Genomic DNA, 16,249 nt, shown 5'->3' with positions numbered 1-16,249 from the left:
AAAAGGAGGGTTGAGGATGGTTGAGGTTGGGTTGGGTTAAATAGATGGTTGAGGATGGTTGAGGTTGGGTTGGGTTAAACGGATGGTTGAGGTTGATTGAGTTAAACAGATGGTTGAGGATGGTTGAGGTTGGGTTGAGTTAAACAGATGGTTGAAGATGGTTGAGGTTGGGTTGGGTTAAAAAGATGGTTGAGGATGGTTGAGGCTGGGTTGGGTTAAACAGATGGTTGAGGATGGTTGAGTTAAACAGATGGTTGAGGATGATTGAGGTTGGTTTGGGTTAAACAGATGGTTGAGGATGGTTGAGGTTGGGTTAAAAAGATGGTTGAGGATGGTTGAGGTTGGGTTGGGTTAAACAGATGGTTGAGGATGGTTGAGGTTGGGTTGGGTTAAACAGATGGTTGAGGATGGTTGAGGTTGGGTTAAACAGATGGTTGAGAATGGTTGAGGTTGGGTTGGGTTAAAAAGATGGTTGAGGTTGGGTTGGGTTAAACAGATGGTTGAGGATGGTTGCGGTTGGGTTAAACAGATGGTTGAGGATGGTTGAGGTTGGGTTGGGTTAAACAGATGGTTGAGGATGGTTGAGGTTGATTGAGTTAAACAGATGGTTGAGGATGGTTGAGGTTGGGTTGAGTTAAAAAGATGGTTGAGGATGGTTGAGGTTGGGTTGGGTTAAACAGATGGTTGAGGATGGTTGAGGTTGGGTTGGGTTAAAAAGATGGTTGAGGTTGGGTTGGGTTAAACAGATGGTTGAGGATGGTTGAGTTTGGGTTAAACAGATGGTTGAGGATGGTTGAGGTTGGGTTGGGTTAAAAAGATGGTTGAGGTTGGGTTGGGTTAAACAGATGGTTGAGGATGGTTGAGGTTGGGTTGGGTTAAACAGATGGTTGAGGATGGTTGAGGTTGGGTTGGGTTAAAAAGATGGTTGAGGATGGTTGAGGTTGGGTTGGGTTAAACAGATGGTTGAGGATGGTTGAGGTTGGGTTGAGTTAAACAGATGGTTGAGGATGGTTGAGGTTGGGTTGGGTTAAACAGATGGTTGAGGATGGTTGAAGTTGGGTTGGGTTAAACAGATGGTTGAGGATGGTTGAGGTTGGGTTGGATTGGGTTAAAGGCAGTGTTCTCTCACCGTTCTCCCAGTTGAGGTATTTGAGCGGGGAGGAGTCAGCCCACTGCCAACCTCCGCTGATGTCCAGGTCATTCAAACCGATCCACAGAGCAGCACTGTAACCAGTCAACAAACCTACAGCAGCAGGGAGAGACTTCTCTTAAAAACCTAAGATGTTCTCATATAAATAGAGACAAGATCACACTCTACCTCTTTAAAACTATTAGAGAAGAGGTAAGTTGGGAAGAGATGGTAACACTTGATTTTAAGGTATCCTATTAAATGGCTTATAAACGCTTAATACATAGTTGTTTACCAGTAATGTTTAATACCAGTTCATAACAAACCTATAAACACATTTCTATCAAACCGAGAATAAGGAAGAAAACCGCTCCAGTGTTCTAGCATAGAGTACTGGATTTTAGACTCTCCTCTGGTCTCTTACCGTTGATGTAGGTCTGTTCATGCAGCTTGGTGATACTGAGCAGGTCTGCCCCCTGCTGTTGGCAGCTGATGCGAGCCTCGCTCCATGACAGAGTGGCCTGGAAGTTGAACTGGTAGCAGCTGTCTGTCAGGGGGTCTGTGTCCCAGAACGTCTCACAGTCATTGCCTAGTTGGAGGGGGAGAGAGAGAGAGAGAGAGAGAGAGAGAGGGGAGAGAAGGAGAAACAGAGATCATAGCAAGGGGGGAATGTCATAAAGAGACATAGAAAGAGTCTGTGGTGTGTGTGTGTGTGTGTGTGTGTGTGGGGGGGGGGGGGGGGGGGGGGGTGGAGGAGGAACATAGCTGTGAGACAGTGACTCACTCTTGACAGGACAGAAGCCCCAGTGTTCGTCCTTGCCATAGTCGAAGGTGGTGGCACACCACAGGTGACCGTCCTCTCTGCCAATACTGGTGCAGTTGTGGAACCACTGGCCATCGTACATGAAGGGAAGGTAGCAGGGCCGACCCTGAGAGTTCCCCTGGATAGTATAGATCTCTGCAAAGGCACACGATGGAAAGACTTCACATCCCAGGATGCACTGAAGTGCCACTTTCTGTCCCATATTGACTTGTGTGGATCGTTTTACTGAGTAAACAAATCTGTGCACTCAAAGACGTGCAATTAAACGTGATAAATAAATAGAAGATATATTACAGGAAATGAAGACACATGCCAAAGTGTGATTTTGGACCAAAAGGTATGGGAAAGCTCATCAGAGGTAAACAATAAACCAAAAAAGACCAGATAATGGAAAAACAATCAAACGATTTTCATCTGAAAAATAAATACATCAGGACAAAGCCTTATAAAAACTCAATACACTGTCTCAAACTAAAAAGTATGCCAGAAAAAGTCATTTTCACTAGCAATTGACAAGGGTAGAAAGGATAAAAACCTTCTCTAAAATAATAAAATAATGAGTTTAATTTATAAGCAGCTGTTTTAGTTATTTTTCCAGTCTATTATGAGACTGCCATGTATAAACTAAACTCCATTATTCTTTGAGAGGTGAATGAACATTATTTTGAATGAAACCTGATCTCCACAGTTTGACAAAATGCCCAGGGGTTGCCACGGTAGCCTCTGCATTCCACTGGACGGCGGGGTATGAAGGAAAGGGCAGCAGGGGGAAAACGCAAATCAACTCTCCAAGACACGGTGGAGAAAGAGAGAGAGAGGGAAGAGAGCGAGCGGGGAAAGAGAGAGAGAGAGAGAGAGAGAGAGAGAGAGAGAGAGAGAGAGAGAGAGAAGAGCGAGGAAAGAGAGAGAGAGAGAGAGAGAGAGAGAGAGAGAGCGAGGAAAGAGAGAGAGAGAGAGAGAGAGAGAGAGAAAGGGCGAGGGAGAAAGGGAGAAAAAGAGCGGTAGAGAGAGAGAGAGCTGTGAAAGAGAAAGACTAGAAGGGTGTTTGCGATGTTACCAAAACACACAGAGAACTAGCCAGGCCCATGGAAAGTAGGGCATATGTGTTAAAAAAGGGGGAAAGGACTAGAAAGTTCCTTCCCTCCCTCCTTCATTTCCCTCTCTCCTCCACCAGTGGATGGTTTGTGTCAAGCTGCTAGCCTGCTAGCTACACAGCGGGGTGACTAATGTCCGTGGCATTCATTATTCAGCAGCCTGTTGACTTCACAAAAGCAAGTTGTGAGGAATGGCAGTTAAAAGTTACAAATGCCTTTTGCCTCGCCACAAAAAAAGGAAAGAAAAGAAGGAGAGGAAAGATAGAGGAGGAAAGTAAAGAAGGAGAGGAAAGATAGAGGAGGAAAGTAAATAAGTCATTTTCTGGACTTAGGTTGTAGGAGATCTGGTTTTAATTGCACTCAGACAGGCTAGAGACAGTATTTCACAGACTGAGCCCGGCAGAAAGGCTGTCAGTGTAACTTAAATTATGACATTTGATATCTGTATGAATAATAATAATAATAATAGTGGAAACAAGGCTTTGCTTCAAAACCACACTGCTAACCCTTAAGCAGGGGCTTCAACTCCAAAGTCCTACATAAACACTAACATACCGTAGGCTAGAGCTGGGCGATATGGGAAAAAAATCCATATTGTGATAAATTGCCTGAATTGATGACGATAATTAGAAGGATAGTTTCTGACATTTAATGTGCAACAAGTTTTTTTTTAAACGTTTCCTTTAAACTACTACTACAAGTCTGATGCTGTAGCCATCAATTGTCTCATTAACAATCACCCATATTAACACACTTATTTCATTTCAAACTTCACATTTCTCAAGTATAGGCTACGTATCGTAATGAACCATATCAGGAAAATGCTCGCGATAAATGATTGTTATGGTCGGTGTCGGTGTAATTTCCGGTTTAATGCCCCAGCTCTACCGTAGTCTATGTGAGGGCAAGGGCATTCCACTGTTTACGTCTTGAGTTTACGAACACAGAGAGAGAGGGCTTCCTTAGCTGTCTAGCTGGCGGGCTGCCAGTCAGTCATACAGTCAACAGAGAGGCCCAGGGCAAGAAATTGCAGCATGCGTCTGAACAGATACAGCTGTACCCTCCTCAACAGTACAACACAGCTGACTAACCCTGCCTCAGCATTTAATTTACAAGCACTGTTGGGAGAAATAGAGACAAACCATATTCTGGCTTGTATTTTCTATTGCAAAATGGCTGACTCCCCTGTTCTACCAGATTCAAACTAACGTCTTGTTGCTCCATACCAAAACAAAACCAAGACTGTTATTTTACTTGTCAACCAACAAGTAACCACCACCATTCCTTTCTATAATTACAGTTGAAGTCGGAAGTTTACATACACTTCGGTTGGAGTCATTAAAACTGGTTTTTCAACCACTCCACAAATTTCTTGTTAACAAACTATAGTTTTGGCAAGTCGGTTAGGACATCTACTTTGTGCATGACACAAGTAATTTTTCCAAACATTGTTTACAGACAGATTATTTCACTTATAATTAACTGTATCACAATTCCAGTGGGTCAGAAGTTTACATACACTAAGTTGACTGTGCCTTTAAACAGCTTGGAAAATTCCAGAAAATGATGGAATGGCTTTAGAAGCTTCTGATAGGCTAATTGACGTTGTTTGAGTCAATTGGAGGTCTACCTGTGGATGTATTTCAAGGCCTACCTTCAAACTCAGTGACTCTTTGCTTGACATCATGGGAAAATCTAAAGAAATCAGCCAAGACCTCAGAAAATAAATTGTAGACCTCCACAAGTCTGGTTCATCCTTGGGAGGAATTTCCAAACGCCTGAAGGTACCACGTTCATCTGTACAAACAATAGTACGCAAGTATAAACACCATGGGACCACTCAGCCGTCATACCGCTCAGGAAGGAGACGCGTTCTGTCTCCTAGAGATGAATGTACTTTGGTGCAAAAAGTGTAAATCAATCCCAGAACAACAGCAAAGGACCTTGTGAAGATGCTGCAGGAAACAGGAACAAAATTATCTATATCCACAGTAAAATGAGCCCTATATCGAAATAACCTGAAAGGCCGCTCAGCAAGGAAGAAGCCACTGCTCCAAAACCGCCATAAAAAAGCCAGACTATGGTTTGCAACTGCACATGGGGACAAAGATCGTACTTTTTGGAGAAATGTCCTCTGGTCTGATGAAACAAAAATAGAACCGTTTGGCCATAATGACCATTGTTATGTTTGGAGGAAAAAGGGGGATGCTTGCAAGCCAAAGAACTCCATCCCAACCGTGAAGCACGGGGGTGGCAGCATCATGTTGTGGGGGTGCTTTGCTGCAGGAGGGACTGGTGCACTTCACAAAAGAGATGGCATCTTGAGGAAGGAAAATTATGTGGTTATATTGAAGCAACATCTCAAGACATCAGACAGGAAGTTAAAGCTTGGTTGCAAATGGGTCTTCCAAATGGATAATGACCCCAAGCATACTTCCAAAGTTGTGGAAAAATGGCTTAAGGACAACAAAGTCAAGGTATTGGAGTGGCCATCACAAAGCCCTGACCTCAATCCTATAGAAAATGTGTGGGCAGAACTGAAAAAGCGTGTGCGAGCAAGGAGGCCTACAAACCTCACTCAGTTACACCAGCTCTGTCAGGAGGAATGGGCCAAAATTCACCCAACTTATTGTGGGAAGCTTGTGGAAGGCTACCCGAAACGTTTGACCCAAGTTAAACAATTTAAAGGAAATGCTACCAAATACTAATTGAGTGATGTAAACTTCTGACCCACTGGGAATGTGATGAAAGGAATAGAAGCTGAAATAAAGAATTCTCTCTACTATTATTCTGACATTCCACATTCTTAAAATAAAGTGGTGATTCTAACTGAGCTAAGACAGGGCATTTTTACTAGGATTAAATGTCAGGAACTGTGAAAAACTGAGTTGAAATGTATTTGGCTAAGGTGTATGTAAACTTCCGACTTCTACTGTACATGTCAGTCATTTCCTTGCCAGAATGACTTGCTCAACTTACACTTTCATTTATCAGACAAAGAGTACCAAAATAGCCTCATCAACCCTTTGTAATCCACTAGAATGACTTTGTAAACCAGAAGCAGAAGCTCTTCTACTTACCACGATAGCTCCTAGAACAAAGGTCCTGATCGTCCCCAAAGAGCCTCCACTTGAGCCCCTCCCGTGGGGGCTTGACATCCGAGGCCACCACTGAGGAGTTAGCGGAGGGGTTAACAGGGTGCGAGGGTGACGGCAGGTACAGGTTGAGGTTCTCCAACACATGGACACAGTACCAGGTCCATCGGACCCCTGGAGGCTCTCTGTCACAGGGGTAGACGCCCAGCGGTGAAACGTCCTCCCTGGAGCTGTAGTTGCCTGTTGTCAGGCCTAGGCACAGAGAGGAGCCTAGGTTGAAGAGCCGGCCCCGGGTCACCCACTTCCACTTCTGGGCGTCATCCTCGCAGGACTTGGACAGGGACAGGGAGTGACCCTGCACCCCTAGACAGCCCTGAGCCCCCTCGTGGAAGAACACAAACACATCACCATTCACAGGCTCTGTGGAGAGAGAGAGATAGAGAAACAGAGAGAGAGAAAGAGAAAGAGAGAGAGAGAGAGAGAGAGAGAGAGAGAGAGAGAGGGACAGTCAATAACACTGTTCAGAAATGATTCCATCTTTAGCTGCTAATGTGGAGAGAGCCGGAACACGATCAATATCACTGTTAATGGATGTTCTGCTTTGTTAGAGCAAGCATATTTCAGCTGGTTGTGGTGCTGTCGAAAGGCTAGCTTTCTCACAATGATACCTAGCCCACTGTCATATCTCCTCTCACATCTATGACAAAACAGACCAAAAAGTTGAAAGAAAGCATTTAATTTGCATATTTAAAAGACCATAGGAGGCTCACAAACCTGTATCAACTTAAGCAGACATTGACCCAGGTTATGTGTCTAGACGTGTTAATTGGAAGGGCCTGCTGCTTTGAAAATGTGGTAGCACGTGTTTGTTCACGCATCTATTAACATTGGTAATGTCTATTTATTTGTTATTTCCTGTCAGACTCTGGGATATTTGCCCCATTTCAGACGTGTGACCTGGAATGGCCTTTCTCCTCACGGGGAGTCTGTGGTCTGAATGTCATGTGATGGAAGGTTGGCTGAAGAATGAAATGAGGACTGGGCGGTCTGGGGGTTTTGGGGGACTGGTTTGGAACTTTATCAGGAGAAAATGTCTGGTTTCATATTTGAAGATGTTTCTGTTGTCAATATCGGATAATATCCATGTCATTACTTTACTTAATTATGTCAGTAATTTACCCAGACCGAGTGACCCTACAGTTCATTCTCAAAAAAGTTACAAGGAAATGTCCTGAACTGTACCTTGGCTTATTTCATCCTTATGTAGTAATGTATATGTCAATGTGCCATGCGCATTGTGTCTCTACTGTAGGCTCTGTGTAATACAAGAGTAAGTATACTGTATACACTCCAACCCTGTATGAACTGAAAAGAGGAGGAGGTAGAGAGAAAGTGAGATATTTAACTCTAAGCTAGCTAGAAGATACTGGCTGGACTCCAGCCTCTATGACTGGAATGTCGGGAAGAAAACCCAACAGCCTTCCCAAAAACCCAGTGTGGTTTTCTCTCATTCCCACTTCTTCTCCAAGCTTTTCTTTTTAGTCTCCTGCAAGGGGGGGGGGGGTACGGGGATTGAGAGGTTAAGGCCAGGTGATTCAAAAGTGTCTGCACTGGTGGAAGAGAGAGCGAGCGATGGAAAGGGAGAGAAAGAGAGGAAGAAAGAGAGGAGGGGGAGTGCAGCTGTGACGTTAGGTGAACAAAAAGAGCAAAGAGAAGAAAAAAGGAATGACCACAAAACAAACAGAAGCTCTCCTTAGTGAATCTGGGTCCAGAGAAGAGAAACAGAGAGAGAGAGACCGTCAGCATTCCTCCTTCACGGGGCCCTCTAAGGGGCCAGGAAGTGGGGAAGGTAGGACAGATCACTGGGCGTTGGGCTGAACATAGGGAAAGAGGGGATACCTAGTCAGTCGCACAGCTGAATGCATTCAACTGAAATGTGTCTTCCTCATTTAACCCAACCCCTCTGAATCAGATGGCTCTGGTATGGGGGTCCTTCAGTCCACACACAGAATAGGGGTCCTGGCCTGTAGTACTAAACAACCTCCTCAAGTCATCTAATCAGTCCACTGTAGCTCTCTCACAGAACTAGCAACACCGCCCTTGAAGCACTACCAACACTAAAACAATGGAGAATTTGATTTGATTTGAATCTCCATAAAAAGAGTCCCTACAAAGTCGTTATGAAGCAGACCTTCAATCAGTGTTGCACTAGGTTTTCTCAGACTCACACAACCTCTGTCTGCGACGTTGTTGAGAAATAATAGTCAGCTTGTGGCCTTGGTCGGCTTCCAGATGCTGCGAACGCTGTAGTTACAAAACACAATGGCTGAGTGGTTCCACAGAGCTGTGAGAGCCTCCACTGGCAGTGCTTTGTATAGTGTAATCAGATACAATTACCAGCTGGCGCTGACTGCTGCAGACGTCTCGTTGTAGCAACCTGTTGTTAGCCCTGTTTACTGTCCACTAATTGTGATGCAATAAAGAGTCAGAAGTCAAAATACCTTTTCTCACATGGTAATGGTGCACCTCTGGAAAAATCTTTACTCTGCACTCTTAGAAAAAAGTGTTGCAAAAGGGTTATTTTTTGTATTTATTATTTAACCTTTATTTAACTAGGCAAGTCAGTTAAAAATAAATTCTTATTTACAATGACGGCCTACACCGGCCAAACCCTAATGACGCTGGGCCAATTGTGCGCCGCCATATGGGACTCCCAATCGCGGCCGGTTGTGATACAGCCTGGAATCGAACCAGGGTCTGTAGTGACGCCTCTAGCACTGAGATGTAGTGCCTTAGACCGCTGCGCCACTCGGGAGCCCAGTTCTGCAGTTGTCGCCATTTGAAGAACCCTTTTTTGGTTCCAGGTATAACTATTTTGGGTTCCATGTAAAACCCTCTGTGGAAAAGGTTCTACCTGGAACCAAAAGGGGTTCTTCAAAGGGTTCTCCTATTGGGACAGTCGAAGAACCCTTTTTGGTTCTAGATAGCACCTTCGTCATTGAAGTAAAAGAATGAGGGGCAGATTCCAACAGACAAAACGCAACTGAATGTCTTAACATTGACAAGTCTGCCTTTCCATGAGTTTATAATTTCAGACTCCTATTATTAACGTAACACAATCCATAACAGTCTGGAATGAAAAAACTTTCCATGGACTCATTTCTCTCCAGGGAACTCATTGTCTGTCATTTCCATTAAATGGCATGTGTTCAATAACCTTGCTATAGTTATTCAAGCATTTCTCTACAGATCTCCAACAGCAAAGACAAACTGAGTCCTGTTAATGCCATACCGTATAGACCCTGTAGATCAGACAGTTCAGCAAAGTCGCTCAATCTGTGATGCCTCTCAATTCAATGATCTTTCTTAGCTTGTGGTCCATGCCAAAACCTTTAGCAGTGCTCCCAGCTACCTCGGTCTGAAAATCCAACCATTCTATTTGTTCTTTTAATTGGCTCTACTCTGCCATGACAGGCAATCCACCCCAGCTGTGAGCAGATTACAGGATCAACTTCGCCCTTCCCAAATTTGTCAAAACACTGTACAGAACAATGAATTCATTTTGGACATCTACAGCGCTGACTTTAAGCCGGATGCTCTGAAGTAAGCAGTGCTGCTTCCAGTGGTGGGTGATTTCCTTGACAAGGCTTACATAACAATAGTTGTGGCCATGCTAACGCTTGGCTTAGCAACACTCACGGCGGTGTGGTAAGAGGAGTTTTTAGGAGACGTACATTTTATTAAAAGCAGCCTGGTGTCATTTTGTCTTTTGTCATGATGAGAATCAGAGCCACAACAAAAGGAATGTTGGTTTTCTGTTGCTACCAAGACCTTGATTGAGCTCGATGACTAATTTCCCACGGGCCATGACTAGTACCCAACAAGCTGGGTGCTGATGTTACTGATGTTGTGAAGTAGAAGCTCTTATCTTCTCAAAGTGTTCAAACCTGGGCCCTGCAGCTGTGTTTTTGAAGTGCTGATTCAACCTCAGACGGCTCTGCTAAGTAAAAGACAAACTTTGAATGTTATTCCAGAAGCAGATTTGAAAATGGTTGATGTGAAGCACAGTAAAGCACAGATCAACAGCTTCACTGAATCTTGGCGAAAGTTAATCCTTGGGGAAATACAACCAGAACAACACCCATCTAGCCTGATCCCTCCTCTCCCTCTCTCCCACTCCCTGCCCCGTCACCCTACTTAGACCCACGCCAGTTTCCTGCTGCAAAAGAGAGAGGCTTAAACCTGCAGCCAAGAACAACGGAACACAAGGAGCCAAGAGCAGAGAGGTTGATGTTCCCAGAACCACCTTCTTCTCCTCCAACTCTGGCTGGTGTGTTGATGAGGTCTCTCTGGGCGTGGGGGTGTGAGCAGGGCACTGGAGCTGGTGCACAGAGGTCCAGTGGATGCTGAGGTACATGAAACAAAGGTGACTGACTTGATCCACACTGAGGTGAGACGTACTGTAGAGATGGAGGCACTGGGACTGGGAACCATATTGTGATAGAAATTTGAGATAACAAACATTTTACTCCCATAGATGTTGAAGCAAAGTGGAGTACAAGTGTGGGTGGATGTTAGTGGATAAGAACAACAATGATGATAGATTCTGGTATCAGGTTAAAGACCCCCAGGTCTAGATGAAGGTGTGGTGGTGGGACCAAAGGATTGTCCAAGAACCTTTTTCTTATTTTGATAGATGTTTGAAATGAAAGGGGACGCTTGTTTAGCGGGTAAGCTTTATAAAACAGAACATTTCCTTGTCCAGTAAAAACAGCAACCAACAAATTGACAGGAAATTCCAGCCTGTTAGTATGTTTGTTTCTATTTATTTTATGGCGGTCCAGGCCAGACTCTGACACTGCTGGAGCGGTGGTAGGCCCCCACCCAGGAAACATCTCAGTGGGAGGGGAGGAGAAGCAGCAGTGAGTGGGTGGGATTTGTTAGGGGCTGATCAAGCCCTTTAGTGGGTGGTTGGGGGGGATTTGTTAGGGGATGATCAGGCTGTTGGCTTCCTGCTTTCTGTACAGCTTGAGTCCAAAGACACAGGGGTGGTACCTGAAATTCCTCCATGATCCTAAAGGTAAGACTGAGCCCCAGGATAGAGGGATTGTTCTGAGACCTGTACACTCAGGTAGACCTCGGGGTGTGAATAAGTGTCTAAAAGACAGAATAAATAGAAATGGTGGAAAACAAGAATGAAAGCATGTGAATGAGAGATCTGCCTTGCCTTTGCAGTTGGCAAACAAACCCAGTAACATCTGCACTGCAGGTGTAACAAGGTATCTGCCCCTACATGACATTGTGTTGAGATAAGAGCTGACACAACAGTGCTTTCAGAGAAATCACACAGAAAACAAAAACAACGACTGTAATACTACCGTAATAACAGAACCTGGTGAATTACAGTATATGATCGTCTTATTGACTTCATCACCTTGAATCATCATACTCAGCTTTGTTGATACTGTTTTCCCTCCCGTGTACTAACTGAACTAATTCTGACCCCATAACACACAATGTATATTCCAGGGGTAGACCTCCATATCAAAGAACTGAATACATCTTGTTGAAAGTTCAATTTGTGCTATAGGGTCGGCCAAGTAAGTTTAAGTTCTGTTTCCACTTGGGAGGAATTGAGAATTTCAGTTTTTAGTTAGGCCCACCTCCAAAGTTGTCTACACTGTCAAGTTGGTTACTGTGCCTACTTTGTCTTCATTTCAAAGTGGCAGTGTGGTATTTCTCGAAATTACTGTTATAGCCTAGTGTTATCCGTCTTCATTAATATATTATACCTTTTTTTTACCTAGATTTAATCTATACAAATCGACCCATTGCATGCCTAGGAGTAAGGCAGGTCAGTGTTCAAAAGCGAGAGGTCACTGTCGTGCCAATAGGTCTACACGGTAGTGAGAAAAACTAAAAAGGGGACCGAGAATTGATGGACATAATTGTATAACAGGATGTAAAGGTCACATCTGCCTGCGGGGTGACAAACACATGCAACGCGTCAGTCCCATACCAGCTTACAGAGGAAGGACACGGAGGTGTAGGACATGAATACCATTTTAAGTTTCCAAAGATGGCAAAGTATATTAGCAATTCACTACAAGTTTCCAAACGAGAACCCCAACCCCCCCCCCCCCCCCCCACACACACACATCTGGTTCCACTCAGAATTCGGACTTTCGTGGCATTCCAATGCATCAGCGAAGTTCAAATAAAAAGTACCAGTGAAATCCCACCAGGTCTCCTACCCAAAAACAAAAAAGCTAAATAAGCTTTAGGTTGATAAACTCTCGGTCTCCAGAGTTTTCCTTGAATGAAAAGCCGAGAAGCATTCGACAGCAACATATTGTTCTTACCTGAAACGCTGCTGTTTAGTTCCAGACTAAAGATGAATAAATATAAAGTGCATTTGTAAAAGTGAAGGGAATTTTTCCATGTTCTCCTCGAATCCTTGTTTCGGTCGCAGCGTGGCATGCCCACTATTGCTCAGCAAATTGTAAATCGGAGCAATTTTTGGAGAGCTTTCTTTTCGGGACGGATGGGTAGAGTGGTGGTGAGTATGATGGGGTGCAGAAGAGAGGAGTAGAGTGAGCTCTGTGTCTTTTTAGTGCGTCGTTAAAAGTGAAGTTAGCAGACGTGTTGCGTCAGCGTCACCATACTCTAGCCCGCCTCACATGCATACACAGTTGTGCACAAACTAGACACATTGTATTGCAGATATGCAACACTGTACCTCAGAATCTCAGACTTGCAACATTGTTACCTTGCGTCTTCTTGAGATCTACCCCGCTGTTACATTGTAACAATATGCCTGCTTGTGATACGCTACATGCTGCAAATATGTAGCCTAGCTAGCCTAGGCCTATTTGTTTCCTTCAAAAAATGTTTACACCTATATTCACTCGATTTAGCTTATTTAAAACTAGTAAAGATTGAAAACAGAAATGTTTTATTTTACTAGATTCAGGCTCATAGAATCATTCCCCAAAGCAGCAGTGGGGTGACAATGCACACAGATCAGCCAAGTGAGATTGCAACATGAACTCGTTTTACTTCCCATTCCAAAGCCAGAGACCCAAAGCCAACTCATAAATATGTGTAAAAAAAAAAATACTAAAGTGATGCCTTCTTGGCCTCCACTGTTGTGAAGAAAGTATTCTGGATTATTTAATTATCACAGTATTGCTGTCCCTTCCTCGTGAATCAATTAAGATGCCATGGTGCACATAGTTTCACATGGAATCGTCTTTATTCACCCCTGGAATGATTCCGTGTTGGGGATTGGTAGTGGTGGATGTGGGGGAGAGTGGAAACAAACCAATGTCAATCTGTTGGGAAATGCAAGAATGATGCATCAATCAGAACAATCTTACATTGGTGGATAATGTGTGTGTGTGTGTGTGTGTGTGTGTGTGTGTGTGTGTGTGTGTGTGTGTGTGTGTGTGTGTGTGGGGGCGCACAATCTGCACACGAAGCCTAACAGTTCAAAGCTGGTGTCACTGATGTGTTAGCTTCATCCTCTCCTGAACACAGTCATTGTTGGATCATTAGCAGTATGCATGGCTCAGGGCCCTGTCTGTCTCCCTCTCCACTGATCATTATTGATCTGTGGCTTTGGCAGTGCACTGCACACAACCACACTCAGTTTAACACACATTTTAAACAACGTGCGAATGCACCGTGCAAAGTAGTAGCCTAACCACAGAGCTAGATTGAGCTTCTATCTCTATGGCCTACCCATACATTTTATACCAGTGTCGTTCAATGGTAGAGTGATCATCGCTCATGGCATCAATTCAGCACTGCGTGAGCCCAATCATTCTTTCAATAATGTGACAGTTGTATTATAGATAATTACTTCAGGGGCTCTCAAACTTTTTGGGGGGGTCGGGGACCCCTTTTGTGATAGCAAATTCATCAGGGATCCCCTCATAATCAGAACACAACTGGAGTGGGCTAAAAAAAATAGCATACAAGGAGTTCTACTTTGACTTTGGCAGTGCATGGCCGGACAAACCATTTTAAAGGTCCATCTCCTGGCATCGGAGAGAAGCACATTTCCTGCAATTCTACATATTTTGTCATGGGGCAGAGATTTTTGGTTGTTGCAGCTTTAAAGCGTGTATCCTGCAATTCTACACATTTTGTCATGAGGCAGAGTGAAAACGTTGCAGTTTTAAAGCTTAAATTACAGTGCATTTACCTAAACTAAAATAGAATAAGGATGGAGTTGATGATTGGTGGAGTACTGTGAATACCAATATCCAGGCCCATGTTGCCCAGGGTTAATTAAGAACATCAATTGTAGATGAATCATATTACACTGTATTGTATTACACCCTCAACTTATTCTACAGATCTCTTGGCCAAAATTCATTTAATCAGTTTTTTGTAATATTCATTAAAAAAATGGGGCAAACGAGACAGGGTTGGTTTAGATTGTTGACATGTAAACTATATTTTCTCTCAAAATGTTTATTGAAAACAAATACACTTGCACAGGGAGCACTTGTCTCTCAAATACATCATTACAGTTGTTGGTTAGCTAGCGAATGTCAGCCGTACTAGCATAGACATGGGTCAAAACACCTCAACACAGTATCAACGAGATGATACTAGCCACCTACGATTCCCCACATGGTTGTTAGCTATTTTAATCATACCACCACATGGCCTTCTTCCTCATCGATGTGCCCACATTCTCGTGACGTTGTCAGCCAACCCGTCTCTAGGTCATTCAGACTTTTCCATCAGGTTTGGTTTCTCCCACTTCGTTATATTATTTTAATATTTTTGTCATTTAGCAGACGCTCTTATCCAGAGCGACTTACAGGAGCAATTAGGGTTACGTGCCTTGCTCAAGGGCACGTCGACAGATCTCACCTACAGTTGAAGTCAGAAGTTTACTCTCACTTAGGTTGGAGTCATTAAAACTCGTTTTTCAACCACTCCACAAATTTCTTGTTAGCAAACTGTAGTTTTGGCAAGTCGGTTAGGACATCTACTTTGTGCATGACACAAGTCCTTTTTCCAACAATTGTTTACAGACAGATTATTTAACTTATAGTTCACTGTATCACAACTCCAGTGGGTCAGAAGTTTACATACACTAAGTTGACTGTGCCTTTAAACAGCTTGGAAAATTCCAGAAAATGATGTCATGGCTTTAGAAGCTTCTGATAGGCTAATTGACATCTATTGACATATCTATTTCCACAGTAAAACGAGTCCTATATTGACATAACCTGAAAGGCCGCTCATCAAAGAAGAAGCCATTGCTCCAAAACCGCCATAAAAAAGCCAGACTATGGTTTGCAACTGCACATGGGGACAAAGATCGTACTTTTTGGAGAAATGTCCTCTGGTCTGATGAAACAAAAATAGAACTGTTTGGCCATAATGACCATTGTTATGTTTGGAGGAAAAAGGAAAATGCTTGCAAGCTGAAGAACACCATCCCAACCCTGAAGCAAGGTTGTGAGTGCACTTCACAAAATAGATGGCATCATGAGGGGGGAAATTATGTGGATATATTGAAGCAACATCAGACAACAGTCAGGGAGTTAAAGCTTGGTTGCAAATGAGTCTTCCAAGTGGACAATGACCCCAAGCATACTTCCAATGTTGTGGAAAAAATGGTTAAGGACAACAAAGTCAAGGTATTGGAGTGGCCATCACAAAGCCCTGACCTCAATCCCATAGAAAATATGTGGGCAGAACTGAGAAAGTGTGTGCAAACAAGGAGGCCTACAAACCTGACTTTGTAACACCAGCTCTGTCAGGAGGAATGGGCCAAAATTCACCCAACTTATTGTGGGAAGCATGTGGAAGGCTACCTGTTTAACTTGGGTAAAACGTTTCAATTTAAAGGTCAATGCTACCAAATACTAATTGAGCGTATGTAAACTTCTGACCCACTGGGAATGTGATGAAAGAAATAAAAGCTGAAATAAATCATTCTCTCTACTATTATTCTGACATTTCACATTCTTAAAATAAAGTGGTGATCCTAACTGACCTAAGAGAGGGAATTTTTACTTGGATTAAATGTCAGGAATTGTGAAAAACTGAGTTTAAATGTATTTGGCTAAGGTGTATGTAA

General features: G+C 43.5%; 1 protein-coding gene across 1 annotated transcript in view; it reads right to left on the bottom strand.

Annotated features, from left to right (window-relative positions):
• Positions 1 to 12,776, bottom strand: part of LOC106607264 (C-type mannose receptor 2) — a 48,035-nt gene extending 35,259 nt beyond the window's left edge. Inside the window, exons 1-5 of the mRNA XM_014204058.3 lie at positions 12,504 to 12,776; positions 6,127 to 6,561; positions 1,914 to 2,087; positions 1,554 to 1,718; positions 1,130 to 1,243 (exon numbers count right to left, since the gene is read on the bottom strand). Coding sequence (XP_014059533.1) covers positions 1,130 to 1,243; positions 1,554 to 1,718; positions 1,914 to 2,087; positions 6,127 to 6,561; positions 12,504 to 12,621 — 1,006 coding nt within the window. The 5' untranslated portion in view covers positions 12,622 to 12,776. The remainder of the gene's footprint in view (positions 1 to 1,129; positions 1,244 to 1,553; positions 1,719 to 1,913; positions 2,088 to 6,126; positions 6,562 to 12,503) is intronic.
• Between the last annotated feature and the right edge of the window lie 3,473 nt (positions 12,777 to 16,249).

This window comes from Salmo salar, chromosome 06 (assembly GCF_965601325.2).
Source record: "Salmo salar chromosome 06, fSalSal1, whole genome shotgun sequence".
Classification (NCBI taxonomy): Eukaryota; Metazoa; Chordata; class Actinopteri; order Salmoniformes; family Salmonidae; genus Salmo; species Salmo salar.
The sequence above is the reverse complement of the archived record's forward strand: the minus strand, read 5'-3'. Positions and strand labels throughout refer to the sequence as shown.